We start from the raw sequence: 25368 nt of genomic DNA on the forward strand, positions 1-25368 counted from the left end.
ACGGCGGGGGGCGGGGGAGGCCGGGGCCGGGGAGGGGGAGGGGATTCCTTTGTTCGCGGCCGCAGCCCCGGGCCCACCCGCTCCCCTCTCCGCGCGGGACGGGGGCGCCGGGCGGCGGGAGGGCCGCGGCCCGCAGGTGAGGGCGGAGCCGAGCGCGGTCGCGGCCCGGGGGCCCTCGGTCCTCGGCCCTGCCGGGTGGAGAGCGCGGCCGGCGGGTCCCCCTCCTCGTCCGCGGAGCCCCGGACCGCTCGCTTCCCGCCCGGCGCCGTGCGCGCCTTCCCCGCTCATTCATTCGAGCACCTCCGGGACGCGGGGCGCGGAGGGCGGAGGGTGGAGGGCGGGGGGGGGGTAGGGGGGAGGAGGATGCCGGTCAGGGGTCAGGACTGGTCAGAGTCTCTACCCACCCCCCCCCCCAGCCCGGGGCAGAGGGGGCGGGGAGCGAGACGGCGTGCGCCCCAAGGCTGCCTGGAGAAGGCGTCCTCCCCGCGCGGATTGAAGTGGGACAGCTTGGAGGCGAGAAAGGGGTGCCCCTCCCCAGCCAGGCTGAGGCTTCCCGACTTTCGCCACGGTTGACAAGGGTCTCTCCCTTCCCCGAGGACCTGGGGACCACCTGGTCAGGCTCTCTTGGCACCCAAGGCCCAGAGAGGGACAGCCACCGGCCCAGGGGCACACAGCAGAGTTCCTGCACGGTCCCTACCCAGGACCAGTTCTTCTCTCTGGTCTGGAAAGTAGGAGCTGAAAGGGTCCCCCAGAAGGCCACTTGGTCTGTCTGCTGTCCTCCAAGTATTCAGCTTCCTTCCTCCTAACCCGCACCTGGGCATCTCCTTCACCTCCGTCTCTAGCCTCCTGCCCTTCCAGGTTCTGGAGAGAGCCAGCCCCCTCCTCAGAGGGGGGGTGCACCCATCCTCTCCCTCTCCCCGCCTCTGCCTGGGCTTCAGCACTCACCCACCCCCAGCCCCTCACTAACTGTGTGATGGCCTTGATTTGCTCCTCTGTGCATTGGGCACAACAGCTATCCCTTCCCTGCTGGGTGGAGGGAGTGCGCCACCCTAATGTGCATCCGCCACCTGTCCCCCCTGCCCTCGGGTCCCCTCCCGTCAGCCCTCCCAGCCAGGATTCCGGGAGTCTCCTCAATGCCTCCTGCCTCCTTTGGAACCAGCTTCCAACTCCTGGTGACTCATCTCCTCATTCGTCCTGGAATTCTGTCCCCTCCCCTCTCTGGACCCCTGCCCCAGCCTCCTCACCTGCACGCTTCCTCCCCGGCCCCTGCAAGCCCTTCCACACCCCACCAAACACCCATTCTGCCTTGGTTCCTCCCGCTTCACGCCCTTCAGGGCTTCTCCATCGCCCTGGACCGCAAGTAGAAGTTCCACTCCACACTCCTCCCGCCTGTGCTCTCACTGCGCTCTCTGCTCCCAGCACTCTTCTCTCAGCTAACTCTGAGACATCACACCTCCTCCAAGAAGCCTGCCCTGACTGTTCACCTGGTTTTGGGTCAGGGCTGGATGCCGCCCTGGGCTCTAGTACCTGTTCCCCGTCCCCTCACCCTGCCATCCAGCCGTCCCAGCCTCCTGGTTCCCCTGGGTACTCTGTGGCTTCTGCTGCCGTTGACTCTGCTTCCCCTCTGCAGCCTCTGAGGGACGCACGATGGTTCTGAAAGGCCTGTGCTCAGCAAGGAGAAGGGCTGGGGCTTTCACCATGGCCTGGGGCCCCCTGGCTCGGCTCCTGCTGGCCTGGACGGCCCTGCTGTGCATGGTGGGCGTCCACGGCCGATGGGACAGGGCCTTGGAGCCTGCAGGTCCCGGACGTGTGCGGAGGCGTGGCAGCCCGGGCATCTTGCAGGGGTGCGTGGCTCCCGGCATGCTGTCAGGCCCCTGGGGTGTGGGCTGGGCTGGGCTGTCCTGCAGGGCGGGGGCTCACCCGCTGTGCCGCGCTCTCCCAAAGGCCGAACGTGTGCGGCTCCCGCTTTCACGCCTACTGCTGTCCCGGCTGGAGGACATTGCCAGGCGGGAACCAGTGTGTCGTTCGTGAGTGCCATCGCCCTCTGGGGGTGGGGCGGGGGGGAGGGGGACGCAGGGGGCGGGACGCCAGGGCAGCTCTCTAACCCCCTGGCACGTCCAACCCTGTTTGCCAGCTGACTTGACCAGGAGTATCAGGCTGAACCACAGGATTGGCCCTGGCCTGTCTTCAGGCTCTCGGGCCACCCTGCTATGTTCATTTCCTTTGCCTCACTGCCTCCTGTCTCTGTCCCTGCCTGTCTGTCTCCCTCCCATTGTCTCTCCCCCCATCTGTCTCTCTCTCTGCCAGTCTGTACCCCCCCAGCCCCCAGGTTCTAGAATCTGACTCTACCCCCAGGAGAGCCCTCCACCTCCACACCACAGTCACCGACCCAGCGTCTCCGGCTTCTGTCCTCGGTGCTCAGCCCTCCTGGCCCAAAGAGCCCCTCTCCTCGTGGCTCCCACAGAAACCCAGAGCCTTGCCTGGGCACTGGCGGGGTAGGGGCGGCACAGGATTCGGGGCCCAGCCCTGACTGACCGTCACCTGCTCTGCCCATGCCAGCCGTCTGTAGGCACGCCTGTGGTGACGGCTTCTGCTCCCGGCCCAACCTGTGCACCTGTGCTGATGGGAAGCTGGCCCCCAGCTGCGGGGGAAGCCGAGGTGAGCAGGGAGATGGCCCCCCCGGGGGCAGGAGGAGAAGGTTGGAGGCTCCCGGATGCCACTGGGGGCCCAGGCTGGTTTTGCCGGAGGACCGACCAGAGCCGGGCCGGGCCAGCCTCGTCTTGCCACAGATCTCGTGCATCTCGAGGGTTTGTCCCCACTCTGCCGCGTGTCCCTCCTCCCGTCCTTAGGGTGCAGCGTCAGCTGCATGAATGGGGGCAGCTGCCGAGGGGAGTCCTGTCTGTGCCAGAGGGGCTACACGGGCACGGTGTGTGGGCAGCGTGAGTATCTCCCGTGAACACCTGGGCCCGGGGGGCCCAGAGGGCGGGTCTCTGCTGTCAGCTGCCCCCCCCCCCCACCACCCGCGGGCCACTCTTCTGGGACCAGGGAAGGGAGGGACATACGTACCCATCGTCACAGTCTTCTCATTGGGTCTGGGCCACACGGTGGGGATTCCTGGGTGAAAATGGGCTTTTCTGGGCCCCAGCTCCCTCTGCTGCGAGGGGACCTCAGGCCACCCTCCTCTCTTCCTCCACAGCCGTCTGTGACCGTGGTTGCCACAACGGGGGCCGCTGCATAGGGCCGAACCGCTGCGCCTGTGCGTATGGCTTCATGGGGCCGCGGTGTGAGAGAGGTACCAGGCTGGGCGTGGGGTAGGGGCCTTGGGGGATGGCAGGGGGCTTCCCGGCAGCCCCTGAGATGTAGCCAGGCCCTGGGAGGCTCCAGCTGGCCTCCTTTCTATTGTCCCTGGTGCTGTGAAGGGCAGAGAAACTGCTGCTCCAGGGAAGGGCATCGGGGAGGGCTTCCTGGAAGAAGCGATAAGTCAGTTCATGAGATGGACAAGCCTCCCTTTAATGCACCCCCCCCATTGTCAAAATACTCCCACAGCTGAGGTGGGGCGGGGGTCATCTGTTGGGAGGCAACGGTGTTTTGTGAAAAGTTGAATGCGGGGCAGGCGGAAATAGCTGGACAGCCGGGCCCGGGGCTGCCCCGTCCGTGGGCCCGAAGCCGAGCGGATGGTTGAGTTTCTGGCGGAAGACAAGCGAGGGTGACTCAGGGTGCGCAGAAAGCACAGAGCCCAGGGGAAGCTGAGAAGGAGAAAGCCAGCAGCGGTGGGGATGCCGGGCTGGTGAGGTTTCGGCTGCGGGAGCCACGAGGCTGCCCCGTGTGTGTGGCCCGGGAGCCCAGGCCGGCGGAGGTGGGTGGACCCCAGCGTTGGGAGGTGCTGCTGGAGGAAAAGACCCATCTGTGGCCAAAGCCGGGGTGGGGACGGTGTAGCTATGAGTCAGAGGCTGGAGGGACTGGGAGGGTCACCTCGGTGCGAGCCGGGTGCTTTTGGGAACTGGAATTCGGGCTGACCGATGGGGAAGGGGAACAGCGTGGGGTGGCTGACGGGGAGGAGGGTCGGTGGGGCGGGTGAGAGAGGGAGGCCTGAGTGGGTGGTGGCTGGTGAGGGCCCCAGAGAGAGGCAGGAGCCAGGGGGATTCCAGAGTTCTGGGTGAATAAGGTGAGATTCTGGAACTGTTTGGGCTTCGTGGAGTCGGGACCGTTGCTGGTTTCTGCGTGTCTCCTCCTCCATACGGGTCTAGGGGGCCCGGCTTTGCCTTCCCCTTCTGGGAGGGGCTTCCCTTGGTCTGTCGCCAGCCCCTTGATTGGAACCATCTGGAGGATGGAACCAGGAAGCCCACATCTGAGCCCGTGTACAGAGGTGGGGGCACTCAAGAGACCACCTTTGGCCGGGCTCAGGGGTCAGGGGCGCGGTGTTGTGCTGGGTCCCTCCTCGAGTCTGGGAGATCTGGCAGGGCCTGGCCTGCACTCAGGGATGAGACAGGCTGTCCTGCTGGGTATCTATGGTCTCTGCCCAGGCCTGAAGGGAGGGTGGGCCAGGGGGAGTGGTCGGCTTCTCTGACATGCTCTGGTCTTTGTGGACTTGGAGGTCCTGGCCTCTCTTTTGGAGGTTGGTTGGGGAATGCTTTGGGGAGAAAGGGTTTTGAAGGGTGAATAGGAGTTCGTCTGATAGGGCTGGGGTACAGCGTGAGTAAAGGCTGCTTGCTGTATTGGTAAAGGAGGCCACAGCAGTGGTCCGAGTAACAGAGGTAAGGGCCCGAGCTGGGGCTGCAGGGATGACAAGTTCTGGGGCGGGGGCAGCTGAAGTAGCCAGCTACCCTGTCTCACAGACTATCGGACGGGCCCCTGCTTCGGTCAAGTGGGCCCTGAGGGGTGCCGGCACCAGCTGATCGGCCTCGTGTGCACCAAAGCACTCTGCTGTGCCACCGTGGGCCAGGCCTGGGGTGTCCCTTGTGAGCTCTGTCCTGCACAGCCTCACCCCTGTCGCCGAGGCTTCATCCCCAATATCCACACGGGGGCCTGTCAAGGTAAGGGAGTCAGCGAGTAGGGAGGACGGTCCTGGGGGCCAGGGCTGAATGGGATCCCTTGCAGCCTTGGTTCTTCCCTCTGACGGGCCTCTCATTCCCTTGCAGATGTGGATGAGTGTCAGGCCGTCCCGGGCCTGTGCCAGGGGGGCAGCTGCATCAATACCGTGGGTTCCTTCGAGTGCCGCTGCCCGACTGGACACCGGCTCAGTGAGAACAGTGCCAAGTGTGAAGGTGGGCGATGGGGAAGGTGACGACTGGGGGCCTCCTTTGGCTCCGGGCAGCTCAGGCTCCCCTGCAAGGAGGAGGAAGAGGAGGGGTACAGCTGGTGGCAGACCCGCTTCTGACTAGGCATCCGTCTACACAGATGTGGATGAGTGTGTCAGCGTGCTGGGCCTCTGCTCCGGGGGCGGCTGCACCAACACAGCTGGCAGTTTTGTGTGCACCTGTCCCCGTGGGTTTGCCAGCAGCCTGGATGGCTCCCGCTGCCTGGGTGAGCTGGGGCCTGGGGGGTGCTGGAGGGACAGGGGGCGGTTAGGAGACAGGCCCCGTGCTCAAATATATTTGCAACCCTTCGGCCCTTGGGCTCCTCTAGCCCTCGGGTCTCTATGTCCTTCTGTCGTTTCTGGAACAGGGTTCCCTCCCCTCTGGCTTCCTGGCTCCCTACCCATTAGCCCTTGTGCTCTCTGGACCCTGGTCTTTAAGCCCCTCACTTCCGCCCCGCCCCTCTCCCGCCGCCCCGCCCCTTGCCCCGCCCCTCTGCCCCTCGGACGCCGGACTCCGTGCCGTTAGGGCTCACTGGCCACCCTTGTTGCCTCTCTGGCTCCCTGTCTCTATGCCTCCTGACCCTCTGGCCTCAGTCTCTGTGCCCTTCTACCCATTGCGTTGTCTTCTAAAGAGACTTCCCAGAGACTTCTAAAGAGTTCCCCATCTTCCCCCACACCCTGTGTCTGAGAGAGGGAAACAGACCCAGGGGGGAGGTTTGCTTGAGCCAACTCAGTAAGTCCAGAATATATGGCCATACCCAGCTCCCCAGACCGCCCCCTCCCACCCCCCAGCCGGGATGAGGTCCTCTGGGCCATGCCTCCTACCGAGGCCCACACTCCTGTAAGCCCCCCACCCCCGCCCTGGACACCCTCCTGGGAGGCGGGGGACCTTTGGGCTCTCACTCCCTGTCCTGCTGTCCTGCTGAGCTGGTCATTAGACTTTAGACATTGCCGGTGGTTAATGAGGTTGGCCAGGAATATGGCCACTTGTGGCGGGGGATGGGCAGAGCCCTGGTTTGGGGAGGAGCGAAGGGGCTTGGCAGTTCCCCAGCATCACCAGGGCCCCTCTGGCTGGGCCTCTACCAGGCAGGGTTGGGAGTATTGTGTTTGGAGTTCTGCCAGTGTGCTGTGGCCAACGCCAGACCTTCTATGCCTCCACCTCTGGGGGCCATCATGGCCAGCGTAGACGACACCTCTGGGCAAGTCCCCTGCAATAAAGGGTGGAAAAAGGGGGTCTCTCCCAGCCACTAAACAGTAGAGCCTAGATTTGAGCCAATGTCCTGGGTGCCAACTGCTACCTGAGCTGCTCACAAACTCTGTGATCTCAGGCAAGTGTCTTAACCTCTCTGTGCCTCAGCTTCCTTATCTGTGAAATGGGGATGGTGGCGATACCTACCTCTTGGAGTCGTGGAGAGGATTAAATACAATTTTGGAGTGATTTGCCCAGAGCTGGATGTGGTGGGCATGCAATACACATTCACAAAGACGAGAGAGCGGTGTAGATGGGGCGCTTGGCTGGGCCCGATCACCGTGGGTGCTCTGTGAACAGAAGCAGCATCGTTTTTGTTAAAATCCTCACATTCTGTCTCTGTCTTCCCTACTTGAGAGGCGGCTGCTTGGTCAGATCCCCTGGGGTTTGGGTATCTGCGCTCCCATCCCTCCTCCCTCTTTAGTGGCTGTGTGACCTTGAATGAGTCTGTTGACCTCTCCTCCTCTGGGCAGGCCTTGTCCCCCTCAACCCACCTTTCAAGGGCTGGGATGGTACCCCAGCTGTCACACGTGCACCTGGGGGTCCAGCTGGGGAGGTAGAAATGTTTGCTTGTTTTCTCAGCCCTGGGCGGGGCAGGACAGGGGCTGCTGTCCGGGGCCCTCCCTGCTGGTGGGAGAAGTTTCACTGTGGGCCACTGGCCAGGATTTGTGCGCTTTTAAGCCAAAAATACTCTTTGGGCCTGAGAAATCTGATCACTGCATAAAGCTGTCAGCCCAAGAACAGAGTGGGATGTGGAAGAGTGTCTGTGGTTCTCGTGTCTGGGGAGCCTCTGGTTCAGTGTCCCTGGGGCTGCAGTCCGTGGTCATGAATCCAGCAGTCTGCTCCTTGGGCCTCTTCTCAAATCCACAGCCTCTTAGGTTTCCCCAGATTCCCAGGGCTGGCCGGTGAGGGCACACGGCCGCAGATCCTGGCGTCCTCGCTTGAGCCTTCAGCCTGACCTCCCAACCCGGGCAGCCCCCCCCAAACCAAAGGGTCTTCCTCGGTGTGGTTGAATGCCCGCAGGGACAGGGAGCTTACTACCAACGCCAGCGGTAGGCATCAGAATTCTTTTACTTGGAATGAGCCCAAATCTATCTCTCTGGGATCATTTGGAAATCTTGGCAATAAGATTCTCATTCAGTGACGATCGGCCATGTGCCCCACAGGGCGCCCTCCACTTTTCCATCCCGGCGACTTTCTTCTGAGGTGAGGTGGATGGTCTGAGCATCCCCATTCGATGGATGGGGAAACCGAGGCACAGAGCGGCAAGGAAACCTGTTCTGCAGGTTCTGCAGTGTTGGTGGAGCTGGGATTTGAACCCAGGGCTGGTAACAGATCCTTCCCGTCCCCGTTGCAGACCACCGGGCTGGCACCTGCTTCTCGGTGCTGATTGTGGGCCGCTGTGCCGGAGACCTCGCTGGCCGTTACACTCAGAGGCAGTGTTGCTGTGACAGGGGCAGGTGCTGGGCTCCCGGCCCAGCCCCAGAGCCGTGTCCTCCGAGGGGCTCTGGTGAGTGGCCTGGGGTTGCCCCCCTCCTTCCTCTGCCCCCCCAGAGCTCCTGCCTGAAGACTGCGGCCCCTGGGGCACGACTGAGGGCCTGGCCTCAAACTCTGCTTCCTTGCAGAGGAGTTCCAGCGACTGTGCGTGCAGGGGCTCCCGCTGCTGCCCTCCTATCCCGGCCCCTTCCCTGGTCTCCCTGGCTTTGGATCCAACGGCATGGGTCCTGGCCTTGGGCCTGCGTGGCACAGCCCCCATGGCTCCAATGGGCGTGGCGTTCCCGGCCTGGGCCTTGGCAACGCCCATATCGGTGAGGCCAGGGGCTTGGGAAGAGGCATCCAAGACCCAGGGGAGGGGGTCCAGGCCTCAGGGGGAGGGTCAGGGCTTTGGAGTGGGCGTCCTGGCCTGGGCAGTAGAAATGAAAGTACGACAGCGGTCTGGTGGTGCGGGTGGATGTGGGATCTGGGCCTCAAAGTCAGGGTTCAGGCCTTGGGTAGGGGTCTGGCACCGGGTCGGGGGGGCGGGGGGCAGGTCTCACTCCATGGTGAGGGTCTGGGCCCACAGTGGGGTGTCAGCCGGTGTGGGGGGTCTGCGGTTAGGGCGGGACTCCAGGCTGAAGTGGGCGGGGTTCCAGCCTCCGCGTGGGCGTCCACACCCAGAGGCCCGGCCTAGACTCAGGTGCGCCTGCTGTCCCCGCCCTCAGGCACAGCCACCCTGAACCAGACCATCGACATCTGCCGGCATTTCACCAATCTGTGTCTCAATGGCCGCTGCCTGCCCACCCCTTCAAGCTACCGCTGCGAGTGCAACGTGGGCTACGCACAGGACGTTCGCGGGGAGTGCATCGGTGAGCGGCGGCCGGGTTGTGGGTGGGGGGCGCACCCCGCCGGGCGGGGGCTCAGGGTCCTCTGCCCACAGACGTGGACGAATGCGCCAGCAGCCCCTGTCACCACGGAGACTGCGTCAACACCCCCGGCTCCTACCGCTGCCGGTGCCACGAGGGCTTCCAGGCGGCGGTGGCCAAGCAGGCCTGCGTGGGTACGGCCGTCGGTCGGAGAGCGGGGGCGCTGGGGTTGCCCTGCCGGCGGGAGCCTGCTTCGGCGGCCTGAGCCCGAGTCTGACCGCCTGCCACCTCCCCCGCGTCCCCACCCCCACCCAGACGTGGACGAGTGCCTTGTGGGCAGCAACCTGTGCCACCGCGGCCGCTGCGTCAACACAGACGGCAGCTTCCGGTGTGCCTGCAACGCGGGCTTCGAGCTCGGCCCGGGGGGCAAGAACTGTGTGGGTGAGTTGGGGGTGGGCAGGTGGGTAGGGGGGCTTGGGGGCCCCGGTGGCTGCCGGCGGGGCCCACCTTGCCGGTCTCCTCTGTGGCACCACCCACCTCCGTCCCTAAGGCAGAGAGAGCCCCCGCTCCCACTCCTGAACCCAGCCAGCCTGCTCGAGATCCTTCTTGCGCTGCGGCCCCTGCCGCCCCTCGGAGTCCCCCTCCCCGGGGGCCCTCCCCGGCCGCAGCGACCAGGCTGGCGGGACTGGGGCATCCCAAAGTCCACCTGGGTCCTCGGGGTGGTCCTGCACCACCCTCGTGCCGCACCTGCCAGTGCCTCGGGGGTGGCCTGCCACATGTCCGTGCCCCCCGCCCCCCCCCCCCCCAGCCCTTGCAACCCATCACCGACAAGCAAGCGGCCAGCCTGGTGCCGCCACCACCCCTGGGAAGCCCTCAGCCAACTAACTGACTCCTTCGTTCCCTCCCTCCTGCGTTCGCTCCCCGAATCCCAGCAGGGGCTGTCCGACCCCGGTCCTGTCCTGTCCTGTCCTGTCCTGTCCTGTCGCAGTCTGGCTGAGAGCGTGGGATCAGGGCCATGGGGTTCGGGGAGCATGTGTGAGCGCCTCGCCCCTGCTGGTGGCTGAGGGATGTGCCCGTGGGTGGAGGGGCACATCGTTTCTTCACCCCTCAGCTGGTGGACGTTGGGGCTATTTCCTCTTTTCCCAATTATGGGTATACTGCGATTGACATTCCCACGCAGGTTGTTGTGTGCATCGCTCATTCATTCATTCACTCGTTCCTTTCTACTTTTTTTTAAATTTTATTTTTAATTTTTTTAAATTTACATCCAAGTTAGTTAGCATGTAGTGCAACAGTGATTTCAGGACTGGATTCCTTAGTGCCCCTGACCCATTTAGCCCGTCCCCCCTCCCGCAGCCCCTCCCGTAACCCTCAGTTTGTTCTCCATATTTATGAGTCTCTTCTGTTTTGTCCCCCTCCCTGTTTTTAGATTATTTTTGTTTCCCTTCCTGAGTCTCTTCTGTTTTGTCCCCCTCCCTGTTTCTATGTTATTTTTGTTTCCCTTCCCTTATGTTCATATGTTTTGTGTCTTAAAGTTCTCATATGAGTGAAGTCATATGATTTTTGTCTTTCTCTGAGTAATTTTGCTTCGCATAATCCCCTCCAGTTCCACCCAGGTAGTTGCAAATGGCAAGATTGCGTTCTTTTTGATTGCCGAGTTATACTCCATTGTACATATTTGTACATCTTCTTTATCCATTCATCCAGCAATGGACATTTGGGCTCTTTCCATACTTTGGCTGTTGTTGATGGTGCTGCTATAAACATGGGGGTGCATGTGTCCCTTCAAAACAGCACACCTGTATCCCTTGGATAAATGCCTAGTAGTGCAATTGCTGGGTCGTAGGGTAGTTCTATTTTTAGTTTTTTGAGGAACCTCCAGACTGTTTTCCAGAGTGGCTGCACCAGCTCGCATTCCCACCTTTCTGCTTTTTTGACGTAGTCCTTTTTGCTCAGAACGGATACTTTGATACTCATTTCTGCACCTACCGCTTCCTTACAGTGAGACCAAGTTCTTGTCAACTGTCACCCCCCCCCTTTTTTTTAATGTTTATTCATTTTTGAAAGACAGAGAGAGACAGAGCACAAGCAGGGGTGGGGCGGAGAGAGAGAGAGGAGGACACAGAATCCAAAGCAGGCTCCGGGCTCTGAGCTGTCCAGCACAGAGCCCGACGCAGGGCTCGAACTCATGGACTGCGGGATCGCGACCTGAGCCAAAGTCAGGCTCTCAACCGACTGAGCCACCCAGGCACCCCACCCCTTTTCTTTTCTTTTTTCAAAAATTCTTTTAACGTTTATCTTTGAGAGAGAGAGTGCGAGTGGGGGAGGGGCAGAGGGAGGAGGGGACAGAGGATCTAAAGTGGGCCCCCGAGCTGACAGCCCAGAGCCCGACGCAGGGCTCAAACCCACGAACCGCGAGGTCATGACCTGAGATGAAGTCAGTCGCTCAACCACCCGAGCCACCCAGGCGCCCCTGTTCTCCCCTTTTCTTTGTTTGAATTGAGGTGAGATTCACACCACCACCTCCTTTATTAAAGACAAAAATTGCAGCAAAACATACATAGCCTCAAACCATTTTGACCATTTTTAAAAAAATTTTTTTTTCAACGTTTATTTATTTTTGGGACAGAGAGAGACAGAGCATGAACGGGGGAGGGGCAGAGAGAGAGGGAGACACAGAATCGGAAACAGGCTCCAGGCTCTGAGCCATCAGCCCAGAGCCTGACGCGGGGCTCGAACTCACGGACCGCGAGATCGTGACCTGGCTGAAGTCGGACGCTTAACCGACTGCGCCACCCAGGCGCCCCCTTTTTTTTTTTTTAATTTTTTTTTCAACGTTTATTTATTTTTGGGACAGAGAGAGACAGAGCATGAACAGGGGAGGGGCAGAGAGAGAAGGCATTTTGACCATTTTTAAAGGGACGATTTGGTGGCGTTTCGTACAGGCTGGTGCAGCCACCACTCTGCCTTTGAACAAATATTTATGGAGCACCGACCTGTGCCAGGAGGAAGATGCAGGTGGAGGCAAAGACCCCCTGCCCCCACCCGAGCGTGGCCCACGAGCGCTCACGTTCCAGCAGACAGACTGACAGCCAAGCGGACAGAGCCAGTTGCCTGGTGGGGCTCCCAGCCCCTGGGTGGGGTCCTGGGGGCTCAGCCCTCACTCTGCTCTGCAGAGGAGAAGTGAGAGGGGGGACCGGTCTGCGAGCAGGGCCGGCAGAGCCAGGGGCCGGGGCGGGGCTCCAGCCTCTCCGGTGTCCCTAGATCACAACGAATGTGCCACCACCACCATGTGCACCAACGGAGTGTGCCTCAACGAGGACGGCAGCTTCACGTGTCTCTGCAAATCCGGCTTCCTACTGGCGCCTGGTGGCCGCGACTGCGTGGGTGAGGCCCGGTGGCCGGACAGACGGGCTGGGCAGGGGGTGGGGTGCGGTGGGGCCCGCTGGGACCCGTTGCAGAGCCTCCCCGTGCCCGCCCCCCCCCACCCCCTGCAGACATCGACGAGTGCCAGACTCCGGGCATCTGCATGAACGGCCGCTGCACCAACACCGAGGGCTCCTTCCGCTGCCACTGCTTGGGGGGGCTGGTGGTGGGTGCGGACGGCCGCGTGTGCGTGGACACCCACGTGCGCAGCACCTGCTACGGGGCCCTGGAGCGGGGCTCCTGCGCACGCCCCTTCCCCGGGGCGGTCACCAAATCTGAGTGCTGCTGTGCTAGCCCAGACCACGGATTCGGGGAGCCCTGCGAGCTCTGCCCTGCCAAGAACTCCGGTGAGCGTCCTGCTGCCTGGCCCAGCCTGCCTTTGTGTCCCCGTAGACCTTCCAGTTCATCACCCTGGGGGTGGGCGGGGACAGGCGTCTCGGTTCCTATGAGGTGGGGGGGGGCATCTCTCTGCTGGTGACTCTCCCCAAGAACACACCGCAGGAAGTTGCTGTCTCCGTCGGGGGAGGCAATCGGGCCCCAGACTCCTGCTCCGCACCAAGGGGTCACGTCCTTGGGAGTGGCTTGGGTGCAGCGATGACCACTGCCCCCTCTCCCCCTGTCTCTGCCACCCCAGCTGAGTTTCAGGTTCTGTGCGGCAGCGGTCTGGGCATCACCACGGATGGTAGAGGTGAGTGGCAGCGGGTGTCGGGAGAGGGCAGGGGGGCAGGGTGCTGGCTGGGCACCGTGTCAGTTCGCGGAGGCTGTCGTAGCCCGGCACCACGGGCTGGGGGAGGGCAGGGGGCTTCAAGCACAGAAATTTATTCCTCCAGAGCTATGGAGCCTCAAAGTCTGAGATCAACGTGTAGATAGGGTTGGGAGAACCTGTTCCTTGCTTGTATTCCCAGCTGCCTGTGGTCACTGGAGTTTTGGTGTTCCTTAACTTGCAGAAGGAGCCCCAATTTCCGCCTCCGTCTCTACGTGGGGTCCTCCCTGCGTGTCTGAGTCCGAATTTCCCCCTTTTGTGGGTATGCAATCATCCTGGAATGGATGGGGGGTCCACCCTAACGACCTTGTTTTACCTGGATCACCTCTGCAAAGACCCCGTTTTGCCATAACGTCCAATGCTGAGGTCCTGGGGGTTTAGGATTTTAATGTATGAATTTGGGGAAGACGCGACTCAACCCACAGAGCTGGAGATGGTGGGTGTGCAAAGCTGTGCTTTCTCCCACACCTTTCCCTCCTGAGCTGTGATTTTTTTTTGCCCCAGTCGCTCTCCAACCTCCCTGATTCTTGTCATTCCCCCCACGACCGACAGTCCCTACCCTGGGATTCCTGGCTGATCTCCCGTGGCCACAGCAGGTCTCAGCCCAAGGGGCCTTATCTGTACAGGTGAAACCTGAAAGCGAAGGAAATTGCCCATGTGTGTGTCTCCTCATTGGTTTGCTGAATACACACACACACACACACACACACACAGAAACAGCCTTTCTGCCCGAGTGGTAACCAAAGGACTTAGGATACAGTTGATTTTCCCTTGACCGCTGGGCCATTGGGGGAGGACAGACATCTGGACCACCACCCCCTCATCCAGTTGAAGGCACTGGCTCTGGAGACAGATGCCTGGGTTCGAATCCCAGCCCTACTGTTTACGGGCTGAATAACCTGGGGCAGGTTACTTACCCTGTCTGTGCTTCAGTTTCCTTGTCTGTGAAGTGGGCACAATAATAGGACCTGTTTCGGGGCTGTTGTGTGGTGAGGGTCAGTCGGGTTAATATGCACAGAATGGTGAGCCCTCCGCGACGGTAGCAAGTAGGACTGCCTTTGTTCTGATCGTGTCGCCGCGGTACAAGGGTTTGCTCCAGGGGCGCCAGACTGAGGACGGCTCTGCCCCCAGGAACATTTGGCACTGTTTGCAGAAATACTGGGAAGGGTGCCTTTGGCGTTTCGTGGGCGGAGGCCAGGGACGCTGTTCAGCGTCCTACAGTGCCCAGGACGGCCCCACCGCCAAGAACGGCCCCGAAGGGCCACCGCGCCGAGAAACGCTGGTTTAGAGGGAAATGAGGCGGGGTCTGGGCTGAAGCTCGGGCCTCCGCGGGGGGACCTGGCTTCTTGGAGGCTCCTAGGAGCCCGAGCAGCCGCTCTGTCGTCTTCCTGCTGCAGACATCAATGAGTGTGCCCTCGACCCCGACGTCTGCACCAACGGCATGTGTGAGAACCTTCGCGGCAGCTACCGCTGCGTCTGCAACCTGGGCTACGAGCCGGGCGCGGCCGGCAAGCAGTGCGTGGGTGAGCGTGCGCGGCGGGCGGCGGGCGGCGGGCGGGTGCGCGGGCCTCCCCCCTCCGCAGACGCCCTCACCGCGCCCTCCCGCCCCCACCCCTGCCCCTAGACGTGGATGAGTGCGCGCGCAACAGCCTCCTGTGCGACAACGGGCGGTGCCGGAACAGCCCCGGCAGCTACAGCTGCTCCTGCCCCCAGGGCTTCAGCTTCCGGCAGGACACGGAGACCTGTGAAGGTACAGCCTCCGGGCACACTGCGTGCAGCGTGCACGCACACAGACGCACACGCGCTCGAACACTTACGCGTGCTGCGTGCGCCGTGTGCACACGCACACACACTGTCAGACGCTCGTGCATGCTGTGTGTGCACACGGACACGCCCAGGCACGTGCTGCATGTGCTGTGTGCACGCACACGCTCTCAGACGCTTCTGCATGCTGCGTGTGCCTACATGCACGCACTCGGGCACACACGCTGCATGGCACACGCACACACTTACACATTGCATGTGGCGTGTACACACAGGCGTACATGCTCAGGCACTTGCACGTGCTGCGTGCGGTGCGTGCACACAGACATGCTGAAAGACGCACGTATGCTCGTTACACACACATTCGCACTCACATAACTCGAAGACCAGTATATTCACGACTCGGTCTCACACAGTTATACACACTCATGGGTGCGTGCCCTCAAACACACGCGTACCCCCATGCACACACTCACTTCTCACGTTTTACACACTTGAACTCACAGCCACACACAGTCACACCCTGAGAGGCACACACTTGTGCGTGCAGTCACTCAGTTACGCAGACTGGTACTCACTCAGGACACACACACCCGTGTTCACACTCACAGACGTGCCCGTGTAGCTACACACACTCAGGTGCACGCTCTCAGATGCGTGTGCCCACATCCTTATGCTTTCACACACTTAGATGTGTGTTCACATGCATGCACTTGTGCGCGCACACGCATGCTTACACGCATGTTCAAGCATGCGCACACTTCGTATCGATGTCCTTATTCCCCAGCAGTCGTGTGGCCGTGCCCCCTCTGCATGACCCCACCTCTCCCTGGGCCTTCTGTCTTCTCTCCCTCCCCCCAGCAGCCCCGCTCGCCCTACTCCGGAGCGACTTCTGTCCCCCACCCTGTCCCATCAGCTGCCTGCAACCCGCTCCCCGGCCACATCCAGGCCTCTCCTCCCTGGGCCTTCCTCCTGCCCCCTCAGTCGCGTCCTCTCTTGTGCGGTGACTCCCTTGAGGACCACTGTTCCCATCGTGTCTGTCCCTCCACGGTGACATGTGCGTGCTCCTGGGACCCCGCGTGTCACCGTGCTTGTCTGAGCGCACAGCACGATTCGGTGCAAGCACTTGGGCGTGCGTGCCTGTGCGTTTCCGTTCCTGTGCACCCTGCCTGCGTGCGTGCGCCTCCTCCAAGTACACGTGTGGCCACACGTGTACCTGGGTGCATCCTATGTCACTGGACCCTGGCAGCCCCTGGGGAGACGGGAGTCCTGGTCAGCCGGGGCTTCCCCTCCCAGAGCTCAGGACCTGGTGGGGGACTGTCCTTGCAGACATCAATGAGTGCCTGTCCAACCCGTGTGTAAATGGTGTGTGCCGGAACCTGGCCGGTTCCTATGCCTGTGAGTGCGCCCCCGGCAGCCGGCTGGGGCCGTCCGGCACCGTGTGTCTAGGTGAGAGGCCCCGAGTCCCGTGGAGCAGCCGCGAGCCTGCTGCCCGGCCCCTCGTCCCACCCTGGGGAAGGCCGGGCTTCCGTGGGTCGGTGTGCAGGTGTGGGCTGGCGGGTGACATGGGTGGCCGCCTCCCCCGCAGACAGCACCGGGGGCACCTGCTGGCTCCAGGTCCAGGACGGCCGCTGTGAAGCGAACCTGCGCGGAGCCTCCCTGCGGTCCCAGTGCTGCGCCACCCTGGGGGCTGCCTGGGGGAGCCCGTGCGAACGCTGCGAGCCCGGTAATGCCCTGGGAGCCCCCGGGGGGGGGGGGGCTCTTGGGGTCCTCCCGGGCGTGGCCACTGTGGTCGCCTGGGTGCCCGTTGAGAGAACGGGGGTCTGGATAGAGAAAGTGACTCCCGTGCCCACTCTGGTTCTCCCAACCACAGACCCCGCCTGCGCCCGCGGCTTTGCCCGCATGACGGGGCTCACCTGCGAAGGTAACTCCCTGCCCCTCTGTGGTTCACCCCTCCCCGCGAGCTGCACACGGGCCGGTGCCTGTCGTGGGGGATGCCTGGGGTCCTGAAGTCTTTTGAGATCAAGGTAGAGATTGCCCTTCCTTGGGGTCTTCCCCGAGATTCCCCAGCCCCCGAAGCTGGCACTGTCCCCTTTCCGCCTCCCCGAGGACAGCCTGGGTGTCCTGAACCCCCAGCAGGGGAGCTCCAGCCCTTGCCTCTCCCCCTTTTCCACCCCTGCCCAGATGTGAATGAGTGCGAAGTCTTCCCCGGGGTCTGTCCCAACGGGCGCTGCCTCAACACTGCCGGCTCCTTCCGCTGTGAGTGCCCCAGCGGCCTGACTCTGGACACCACCGGCCGCCTCTGCGTGGGTGAGTCCACGTGGGACTGTGCGGGGCTGCCTGCCCTCCCTCCGTGGCCCCCATGCCGGGGCCTGGAGACCCCTCCTAGGGACAGAAGGGACTGGGGAGGGGGTCCTCTGGGACCCTCTCCTCCCTGCTCCTCTCTCGTTGACGTGTCTTGAAAGACATTTGTTTGGGGGTTTCACCCTTTCACTTACCTGCCCTTTAACAAGGCTCCTTGCTAATGGTAAGCTCTCGTAAAATACCACCTGCAACTTTTATTTATTCTTTCTTGTTACCAAAAAGGTTTACACGGGGCGGGGGGGGGGGCACCTCTAGCATGCCCAGGAATCTCCCTCAGCATCCAGGGCTCAAACACTCACTCTGAATGGTTCCCTGTCAGGCTCAGAGATCTGAGACGTTTTCCCCCGGGGTGAGGGTTTCTCGATGTTGCCACTGTCCACATCTTTAAATAAAAAAAATTTTTTTCAGCGTATTTATTTTTGAGAGAGAGATGGCATGAGCAGGGGAGGGGCAGAGAGAGACAGAGAGAGGGAGAGAGAGAATCCCAAGTGGGCTCCTTGCTGTCAGCACAGAGCCCGATACGGGGCCCGAACTCACGAAACCGTGAGATCATGACCCAAGCCAAAACCAGGAGTCACACGCTTAATCAGCTGAGCCCCCCCAGGCGCCCGCCACTCTCCACATATTGAAGCAGACATTTCTTGGCCAAAAGCATGCCAAGCAAACAGGGCTCTGCCTGCTGCCCGGTTTCTCCCCACAGTTGGCTAATAGCCTCCTTGTAGGTGCCTTCTCAACTTTGCTTCGCTTCTGAACCGAGTTTTAGGTGGGTCCTCCCACTGGCCCCCAAATCTAACCAAGGAAAGAAAGGAATCGAGGAAAGAGAAAAAAGCCATCGCATTACAGGACCCGTGTGCTGAATTCGGGGCCGGGTGAACAGGGAGGTGCTGACTCCGGCCCGGTCTGCTCAGACGTGACCATTAGCCCCGGGCCAGGGCACCCGTCCCTGTGTGCGTCACAGGGTTCCCAGAGGTTCTCGAGGTTCTAAAACAAGGTCTCGTCTTCAAACTGACCTGCCCGATCATGCATTCCTTCGGGAAACAGAAGTTTTCCTAGACCAGGGGTTCAGCAAACGTTTTCTGCAAAGGGCCAGGGGTAAATATTTTTGGCTTTGCGGACCACACAGTCCCTGTTGAAGCTACGGAGGTCTGTCGTGTAGCGCAAAAGCAGCCACAGGCAATTTGGAAACAAAGGATGTGGCTGAGTGTCAATAAAACTTTATTTACAAAAATAGGCGGCCGACCCCCAGGCTTGCAGTTAGGCTCTCTTGGACTCTTGTCTCTGGTCTTGATGGAGGCTTATCTGGCATCGGATTGTTCTGAGGGCATCTTGCAGATCAGACACACACTCTGGGGCCAGATGGCCTGGGGTGAACGTGGTTCTGCCTTTCGCCGTGTGGCCGCGGACAAGCTACCTAACCCTTCTGTGCCTCAATTTTCTTGCCTGTAAAATGAACATGATGCTAATATTTTCATCTTGATGTCTATTTTGAGGATTGCATGGGTTGGGGAGCTTAGAACAGTGCCCTGCCCGTAGCAAGCACCTTAACACAGCAAGGTATTGCCACTAAAATGTTGCATGACGTTGTTACGGAAGCGTTACCGCTGGGTGATGTAGAATGTCGATAATGGCACTCCCCTTGCGTCCTTCCTGTTGGGGAGGGAGTTTCAGACAGGTGCTGCTGAGGGAGACCTTATCGGCCATGTGACAGCAGGCACACCGTGGCAGGGGTGGGACCCAGTGACTGTCCCTCTGTGTAGACGTGCGCCTGGAGCCTTGTTTCCTGCATTGGGAGGAGGACGAGTGTGGGGCCGCCCTGCCCGGCAAGTACCGGATGGACGTCTGCTGCTGCTCCGTGGGGGCCGCCTGGGGGGATGAGTGTGAAGCATGCCCAGAGCCGGAGTCCCCGGCATTTGCCAGCCTATGTCCCCGGGGACTAGGCTTCGCCAGCCGGGACTTCCTGTCAGGCCGGCCCTTCTATAAAGGTGTGTTCGGACGCGGGGAGCCTGGAGGATGGGGAGAGGGCACAGCACAGGCAAAGGCCCTGTGGTGGGAAGTGTGTTTGGGAGAGAGCAACGCGTCTGCAGTCAGAGGTGTGAAATCTCAGGGGCAGACCCAGGGACCCTGGAGGGGTTTGACTGACATTTCGTGCTCCCGCACCTCAGACGTGAACGAGTGCAAGGCGTTCCCCGGCCTCTGCGTGCACGGCACCTGCCGCAACACCGTGGGCAGCTTCCGCTGCTCCTGTGCCGGGGGCTTCGCCCTGGATGCTCGGGGAAGGAACTGTACAGGTATGTGCCCACCCCGGGGGCGTCTGCAGGAGTGGGGGCTTCAGATCACACATGGGGTCCAGACCCACTCTTGGTCCTGCTGCCTTCTCTGGCCCTAGGGGATTCCGACTGTGAAAGGAGGGGCTGACAAAGGCGACCTCCGGGGTGGGGGGAGTTCCCTGCCCTTCTCTGATGTGCAGCCGCCACACCTCCGTCCCCATCCCTGGCTCAGCTCGGCAGCTCGGGGCTCCCGTGTAGCCTCCGTGTCTACAGACGCGGAGGCCGGCCTTGCCCCTCTCTCCCCAGACATCGACGAGTGCCACATCTCCCCTGACCTCTGCGGCCGGGGCACCTGCGTCAACACCCCGGGCAGCTTCGAGTGTGAGTGTTTCCATGGCTACGAGAGCGGCTTCATGCTGATGAAGAGCTGCATGGGTAGGTGGCCGCAGGGCCATTGCGCGGGTGGCCCCGGGCAGGGTGATGCCTGTAGGGTCTCGGGGCTGAGGGGAGGGATGGTGAGGGCGTTGTTGTGATGGGCGAGGTGGGAGGCGCAGGTGTGGGGAAAAGCTGAGACCCAGCAAATCTGGGTGCCAGGTGGTGGCATCCCCAAAGGCAGCCAGATGTCGGGTCTGTCATGCAGAGTTGAGTCCTAGGGACCCAGATTTGGGTGAGTTCTCCCAGAGCAGGTGTAGCGTGAGAAGAGGAGGAGGGCCCTGGAGAGAGGAGTTCCTTCCTTCCTTCCTTCCTTCCTTCCTTCCTTCCTTCCTTCCTTCCCTCCCTCCCTCCCTCTTTCCTTCCCTCCTTCTCTCCTTCCCTCCCTCCTTCCCTCCCTCCTTCCTTACTTCCTCCCTCCCTGCTGCCTTCCTGCCTGCCTTCCGTTTTTTTCTTCATTCAGTGAACATTTCATGCACCTCTACTGAGGGGAGCCACAAGGAGCTCAGTAGCAGACAGCCAGGCTCTCGGAGCTCATGACCTGATGGGGAGACAGATGTTGATAAAATTAATCCCTGGAGAAATGCAAAATGGCCACTGTGAGAAGCGCTTGAGAGGGCCACGCAGTAGGGTAGAGTGTGGTCCCCAGGGACATGTCCTGTTCTGTGGGCCTTGAGGTTGTGGCTGAGAGTGGGAGTAAATGTGGTGAAGAGGGGCTGCAAGAGCAGCCTGAAGGGAGAACAGCAGGTGCAAAGGCCCTGGGGTGGGCCTGAGGGATGGAAGGGGTTTCTGTGCGGTGAGCCAGGTGGAGGAAACAGCAGGTGCAAAGGCCCTGGGGTGGGCCTGAGGGGTGGAAGGAGGTACTCGAGACTGGAGTTCGAGGCGGGGGGTGGCACAGTCTGCTCCTGGTGATGCCTGCACCTTGCCTCCCTGCGGAGTCCTACAGCGTTGCTTCTCAGGGCCTCCTTCAGTGACTCGAGGAATGTCGGCCTCATGGCCCTGATTCTCCTGAGGATTCCAGCTTCCTTCTTGGGCTGACCTGCCCCTGCTCCTCCCAGCGCACACCCCGCTCCCTGGGTCATCAAGCCCAAGCCTCCAGGCTCTCCCGGCCGTGGCCAGGGTGACGGGGCTGGGGACCGCAGGGAGAAGCTTCCCACGAGCCACGCCGCGCCCACCCTGGTCGGTGCCTTCACACCCGCTCTCTCTTGCACACGCGCAGACCTGGACGAGTGTGCGCGGGACCCGCTGCTGTGCCGGGGAGGTACCTGCTCCAACACGGACGGGGGCTACCAGTGTCAGTGCCCCCCCGGACATGCGCTGACGGCCAAGGGCACTGCCTGTGAGGGTGAGTGTGCAGCAGGCATGCGAGCGAGAGTGGTGTGGTGTGAGTGAATGGTGGGCGTGTGCACTTGTGCGTGCCTGAAGTACCCTTGTGAGAGTGTGTGCGTGTGTCCGAGTGTCTCAGGGAGCCCACGCTGGGTCATCGCCTCTGCTCACGCTGGGCCCCCGCCGGCCACGTGCTCCCCCCGCAGATGTTGACGAGTGTTCCCTGAGTGACGGTCTGTGTCCCCATGGCCACTGTGTCAACGTCATCGGGGCCTTCCAGTGCTCCTGCCACGCTGGCTTCCAGAGCACAGCTGACCGCCTCGGCTGCACGGGTGAGACTGTGCCCACCTGCCCCACGTGGACTTCAGCCCCCAGCCCCCAGCCCCAGCCACCGTGGCGGTCCTTCCTGGCCTCAGTTCCAGACCCCACTCCTGCCCCCCCCCCCCGTCAGCCCCGTGCTCGAGCCTGCCCTGCCTCCCACAGATATCAACGAATGCCGCACTGGGAACGGTGGGTGTGACGTGCACTGCACAAACACCGAGGGCAGCTACCGGTGTGGCTGTGGACACGGCTACTCGCTGATGCCCGACGGGAGGGCGTGTGCAGGTGCGTGGCATAGGGGATCCAACCTAGCTTGGCCCAGGCGAAGCCGGCCAGACCTGGGATAAGCCGCTGACCCCGTGGCCAGGTCCCCGGGGGCTGCTCCTCCGTCCCTGCCCGCCTGCAGCCCAGCCCCCACCTCTGCTCCCCCAGACGTGGATGAGTGTGCGGAGAACCCGGACATCTGCGACGGAGGCCAGTGCGTCAACGTGCCGGGGGGTCACCACTGCCTGTGCTATGAGGGCTTCGTGGCCACGCTGGACGCGAGGGCGTGTGTCGGTGAGGAGCCAGGACCGTGGGGCGGAGGAGACAGCGTCCGACCTCACACGCCAGGCCTTCCCCAGGGGGGGCGCGTGGGCAAGACAGACAGCGGGTCCCGTCCCCGTCACGTGCAGGCGAGGGAGACGGGCTCTGCAGCAGCACGTGGCAGTCTGTGCGTGGCCACCAGTGCCCAGGGCCGACCGCCACGCGCCAGGGCCTGGGGGCTCGGATTCACAGCAGCAGATACCCTGAACCTTGCTCTTGAAGTACATCTATTGAGCACCACTGTGTACCTGATGCACACCCCGCTCCCGGGGCTACGTCTCAAGATTGTCACACGCCGAGGCGTTTTATGCAGAGGGGGGGCGAGCTCGATGGGAAAGGGCGCTCAGAACTGTGTTTTCTGAGACCCGCTCGGGGACCGCGGGCTGTTCATGCCGTGGTTACTGTCCTCCCCTGGCTGCGGGGCGTCGCGGGGCCCCGGGAGCGGATGCGTCCTGGGTGCCCCATCAGGGCAGCGCTGGGGTCCGAGCGGGGAAGTTCGAGGAAGGGAAGGTGCAATTCTCTCCGAGGAAAGACGTGTGTGCAGCCCCAGCGCAGCTCAGCGTTCCCGGTCGCGGGAGTCTTGGAAGCCCTGAAGCACCTCGGCTCAAATGACACAGGGAACCGTTTATTGCTCCACGCCCTTCTTGCTGTTGGCGTAAAGGCTCTGAAAAGGCCCGTAGGAGAAAAACCCTAACTCTGCGCGCTCTAACTGTCCTCAGCTACAAAATCCTTTCGGGAACTTGTGCCCAGTGTGTCCCACAGGGTGCGCGCTGGAAAACGCGGACGAGACAGCGGTCCGGTGGCGGAACCAGAAACGGCGTGCAGTCCCGGAGACGGGCACCCAGAGCCTCCACGCGGGGGAGCGGCGTGGCAGGGCACCCGGCAACGCTCGGGCACCCCCTCCGCCCTCACCTGCTTGCCCTCCCGTCACCCCGCAGACTTGAACGAGTGTGAACTGAAGCCCCACCTTTGCCTCCACGGGGACTGTGAGAACACAAAAGGCTCCTTTGTCTGCCACTGCCATCTGGGTTACATCATCAGGAAGGGGGCCACGGGCTGCTCCGGTGAGCTGGCGGTCGGTGGGGTGTGGCACGGGGGGCTCCGAGGGGCCAGCTCGGGGGTCGTGGGGTCCCTGCCCCGTCCCCCGGGGCTGAGCACGGCCAGAGTTCATTCTCCCACATTTCCGCGGGTAGGGCCTCGTGTTCAAGCGGGAACAGGACCCAGTCGGGTGCCCCTGGGGCTCCCCTCTAGCCCCCAGCTCTGCGGGCCCCAGGTGTCCGTGGCAGCGTTCCCAAAGCATGCCAGCCTGATGACGCGACACCCTACGGGGGCGAACGTTTCCACGGTTCGTTAGTCAACTGACTCAGGCTCTTAGCGCTGTCGTAACAAATTCCTACCAGTCTCAGGGCTCAGAACCGCAGAAACGTATTCTCTGTCCGGAACGGTTCCCGAGCCCAGAAATCTGAAATCAGCACGTCCGCAGGGCTGCGGGGGCTCAGAGGGGGAATCTGTCCCACGCCTCTACTGCCTTTGGCGGTGGCCAGGAGTCCCCCATGTGCCTCGTCAGCGTGTCGCTCTACTCTCTGAGTCTGTCTTCACGTGGGTTGTCCCTGTGTCTGGGTCCAAATTTCCCTCTGATGAGAATGCCAGTCGCTGGATTAGGGCCACCAGAATCCAGGATGACCCCGTCCTAACCTGGTTACATCCACAAAGACCCTGTTTCCAAATAACGTCCTGTGCACAGCTTCCGGGCATTAGGACAACGCTGTGCACAGCTTCCGGGCATTAGGACAACGCGAACGTATCTTTCCGGAGATACACTGATGCGGTTATTTTAACGCGTGTTAGAATCCGACGTTATGTAGCAGCCTCGAATCCATGACTCTTTAGAGCCTGTTGTTGATGTAAAGTTGGCTTTTAAAATACATTTACCTAAGTAACAGTGAGGAAGCATGGGAAGCAACGTTCGGGAACCAGGAGCTCACTTGGGTGGTGGGTAGACATTGCAGAGTTACAAGGGTGAGGCTGACCTGGCTGAGGGTCCGAGACGCTGGTTTGGAAGGAAATCCTGCTTGAGGGCGAGGACGAATGCATTAGGACGGCTACTCTTCAAGTCTACCCTGAGACTCTTACGTTCCTGTTTCAGATCACTTCAGAGGGCTGCTGGGAGTCGTGCCTTTGGGGTTTGGGAGTTTTCCTCCTGGGCTCTGGGTGACGGGGGAAGCTCCTGAGGTGGGTGGGGGGCTTTCTGGGCCAGCCCTCCCCCAGGAGGGTCCTTGCCCTTTCCCTGTTGCTGTAGTGTCTCCCTACTCTGGACCCGAAGCCCTATTTCTACAAAGCCCAGGCCTTGTGGGGGTGCCGCGTCCTTCCTCTCCTCTCCTGGTCCAGACCCTCCCGTGACCGGGTCCCTCTCCTTGCAGATGTGGACGAGTGTGAGCTTGGGGGACACAGCTGTGACAGTCACGCTTCCTGCCTCAACGTCCCTGGGAGTTTCAGCTGCAGGTGCCAGCCAGGCTGGGTGGGGGATGGCTTCGCATGCCACGGTGAGTGCCTGGGGGCAGGCGGTCTGGGCAGAGCAGCTGAGGTAGGTGGGGGGCAGGAGGGAGACGGGGCGGTGGGGGTGGGGGTCTGGGCCCAGGGGTGTCTGTGGGGGTCGAGCTTGGAGGGTCCGCCTCCCTGCAGCCCCCCCAATGCGCACATTGGGGGGCCCCGGGCTCCGTGTCCTGCAGACCTGGACGAGTGCGCTTCCCGGGAGCACCAGTGCAGCCTGAGGGCCGACTGCCTGAATGTTCCCGGCTCCTACCGCTGTGCCTGCCACCAGGGCTTCACCGGGGACGGCTTTTCCTGTGAAGGTGAGAGTGGGGTGGGGCCCGAGGGGACAGCCACAGGGGCTGGGTTCCAACTCAAACTGATCCCACCCAGTGCACGGCGCCGGGGTGCTGGAGATGATGTGACTTCATCCTCGCGGGGCCACAGGCCAGGCCGAGTCACGGGGTGGGCCGTCTTCTCCCCTGGACTCTGAATGCACGGAGCCTTCTGGACGTGGAGCACAGGAACACTAGCTTACTTCCCGGTGGCCCTCCACCCGGGTCCCGCGTGACCAGGTCTCCTGTCTCCCTGAGTCGGGGTCTGAGTTCCCGGTACTCCCTGGAACCCTGGGTGACCATGAAGGGTTTGACCGGGGCCCCCTCCCCCCGCCCTGCATGGGTCCCGGCCAGCTGGCCCCCAGCCCT

At 62.0% G+C, this 25368-nt stretch overlaps 1 protein-coding gene across 1 annotated transcript in view; it reads left to right on the forward strand.

The window, feature by feature from the left end:
- The first annotated feature begins 1647 nt into the window (after positions 1-1647).
- The window catches only part of FBN3 (fibrillin 3), a 58048-nt gene continuing 34327 nt past the window's right edge, over positions 1648-25368 (forward strand). The window contains exons 1-32 of the mRNA XM_047095867.1: positions 1648-1844; positions 1945-2027; positions 2560-2658; positions 2850-2939; positions 3197-3292; positions 4836-5033; positions 5139-5264; positions 5398-5523; positions 7903-8055; positions 8171-8353; positions 8747-8890; positions 8962-9081; positions 9203-9328; positions 12152-12274; positions 12385-12660; positions 12948-13001; positions 14474-14599; positions 14701-14826; positions 16170-16289; positions 16429-16566; positions 16714-16764; positions 17025-17150; positions 18962-19186; positions 19367-19492; positions 19778-19906; positions 21123-21248; positions 21436-21561; positions 21713-21835; positions 21983-22108; positions 23074-23199; positions 24556-24678; positions 24865-24987. Of these exons, the coding sequence (XP_046951823.1) occupies positions 1648-1844; positions 1945-2027; positions 2560-2658; positions 2850-2939; positions 3197-3292; positions 4836-5033; positions 5139-5264; positions 5398-5523; positions 7903-8055; positions 8171-8353; positions 8747-8890; positions 8962-9081; positions 9203-9328; positions 12152-12274; positions 12385-12660; positions 12948-13001; positions 14474-14599; positions 14701-14826; positions 16170-16289; positions 16429-16566; positions 16714-16764; positions 17025-17150; positions 18962-19186; positions 19367-19492; positions 19778-19906; positions 21123-21248; positions 21436-21561; positions 21713-21835; positions 21983-22108; positions 23074-23199; positions 24556-24678; positions 24865-24987 (4234 nt within the window). The remainder of the gene's footprint in view (positions 1845-1944; positions 2028-2559; positions 2659-2849; positions 2940-3196; positions 3293-4835; positions 5034-5138; positions 5265-5397; positions 5524-7902; positions 8056-8170; positions 8354-8746; positions 8891-8961; positions 9082-9202; positions 9329-12151; positions 12275-12384; positions 12661-12947; positions 13002-14473; positions 14600-14700; positions 14827-16169; positions 16290-16428; positions 16567-16713; positions 16765-17024; positions 17151-18961; positions 19187-19366; positions 19493-19777; positions 19907-21122; positions 21249-21435; positions 21562-21712; positions 21836-21982; positions 22109-23073; positions 23200-24555; positions 24679-24864; positions 24988-25368) is intronic.

The sequence above is a fragment of the Lynx rufus genome, unplaced genomic scaffold (genome assembly GCF_022079265.1).
Source record: "Lynx rufus isolate CCGP_SWC_20201006 ecotype Redwood Valley unplaced genomic scaffold, mLynRuf1.p SCAF_4, whole genome shotgun sequence".
Lineage (NCBI taxonomy): Eukaryota > Metazoa > Chordata > Mammalia > Carnivora > Felidae > Lynx > Lynx rufus.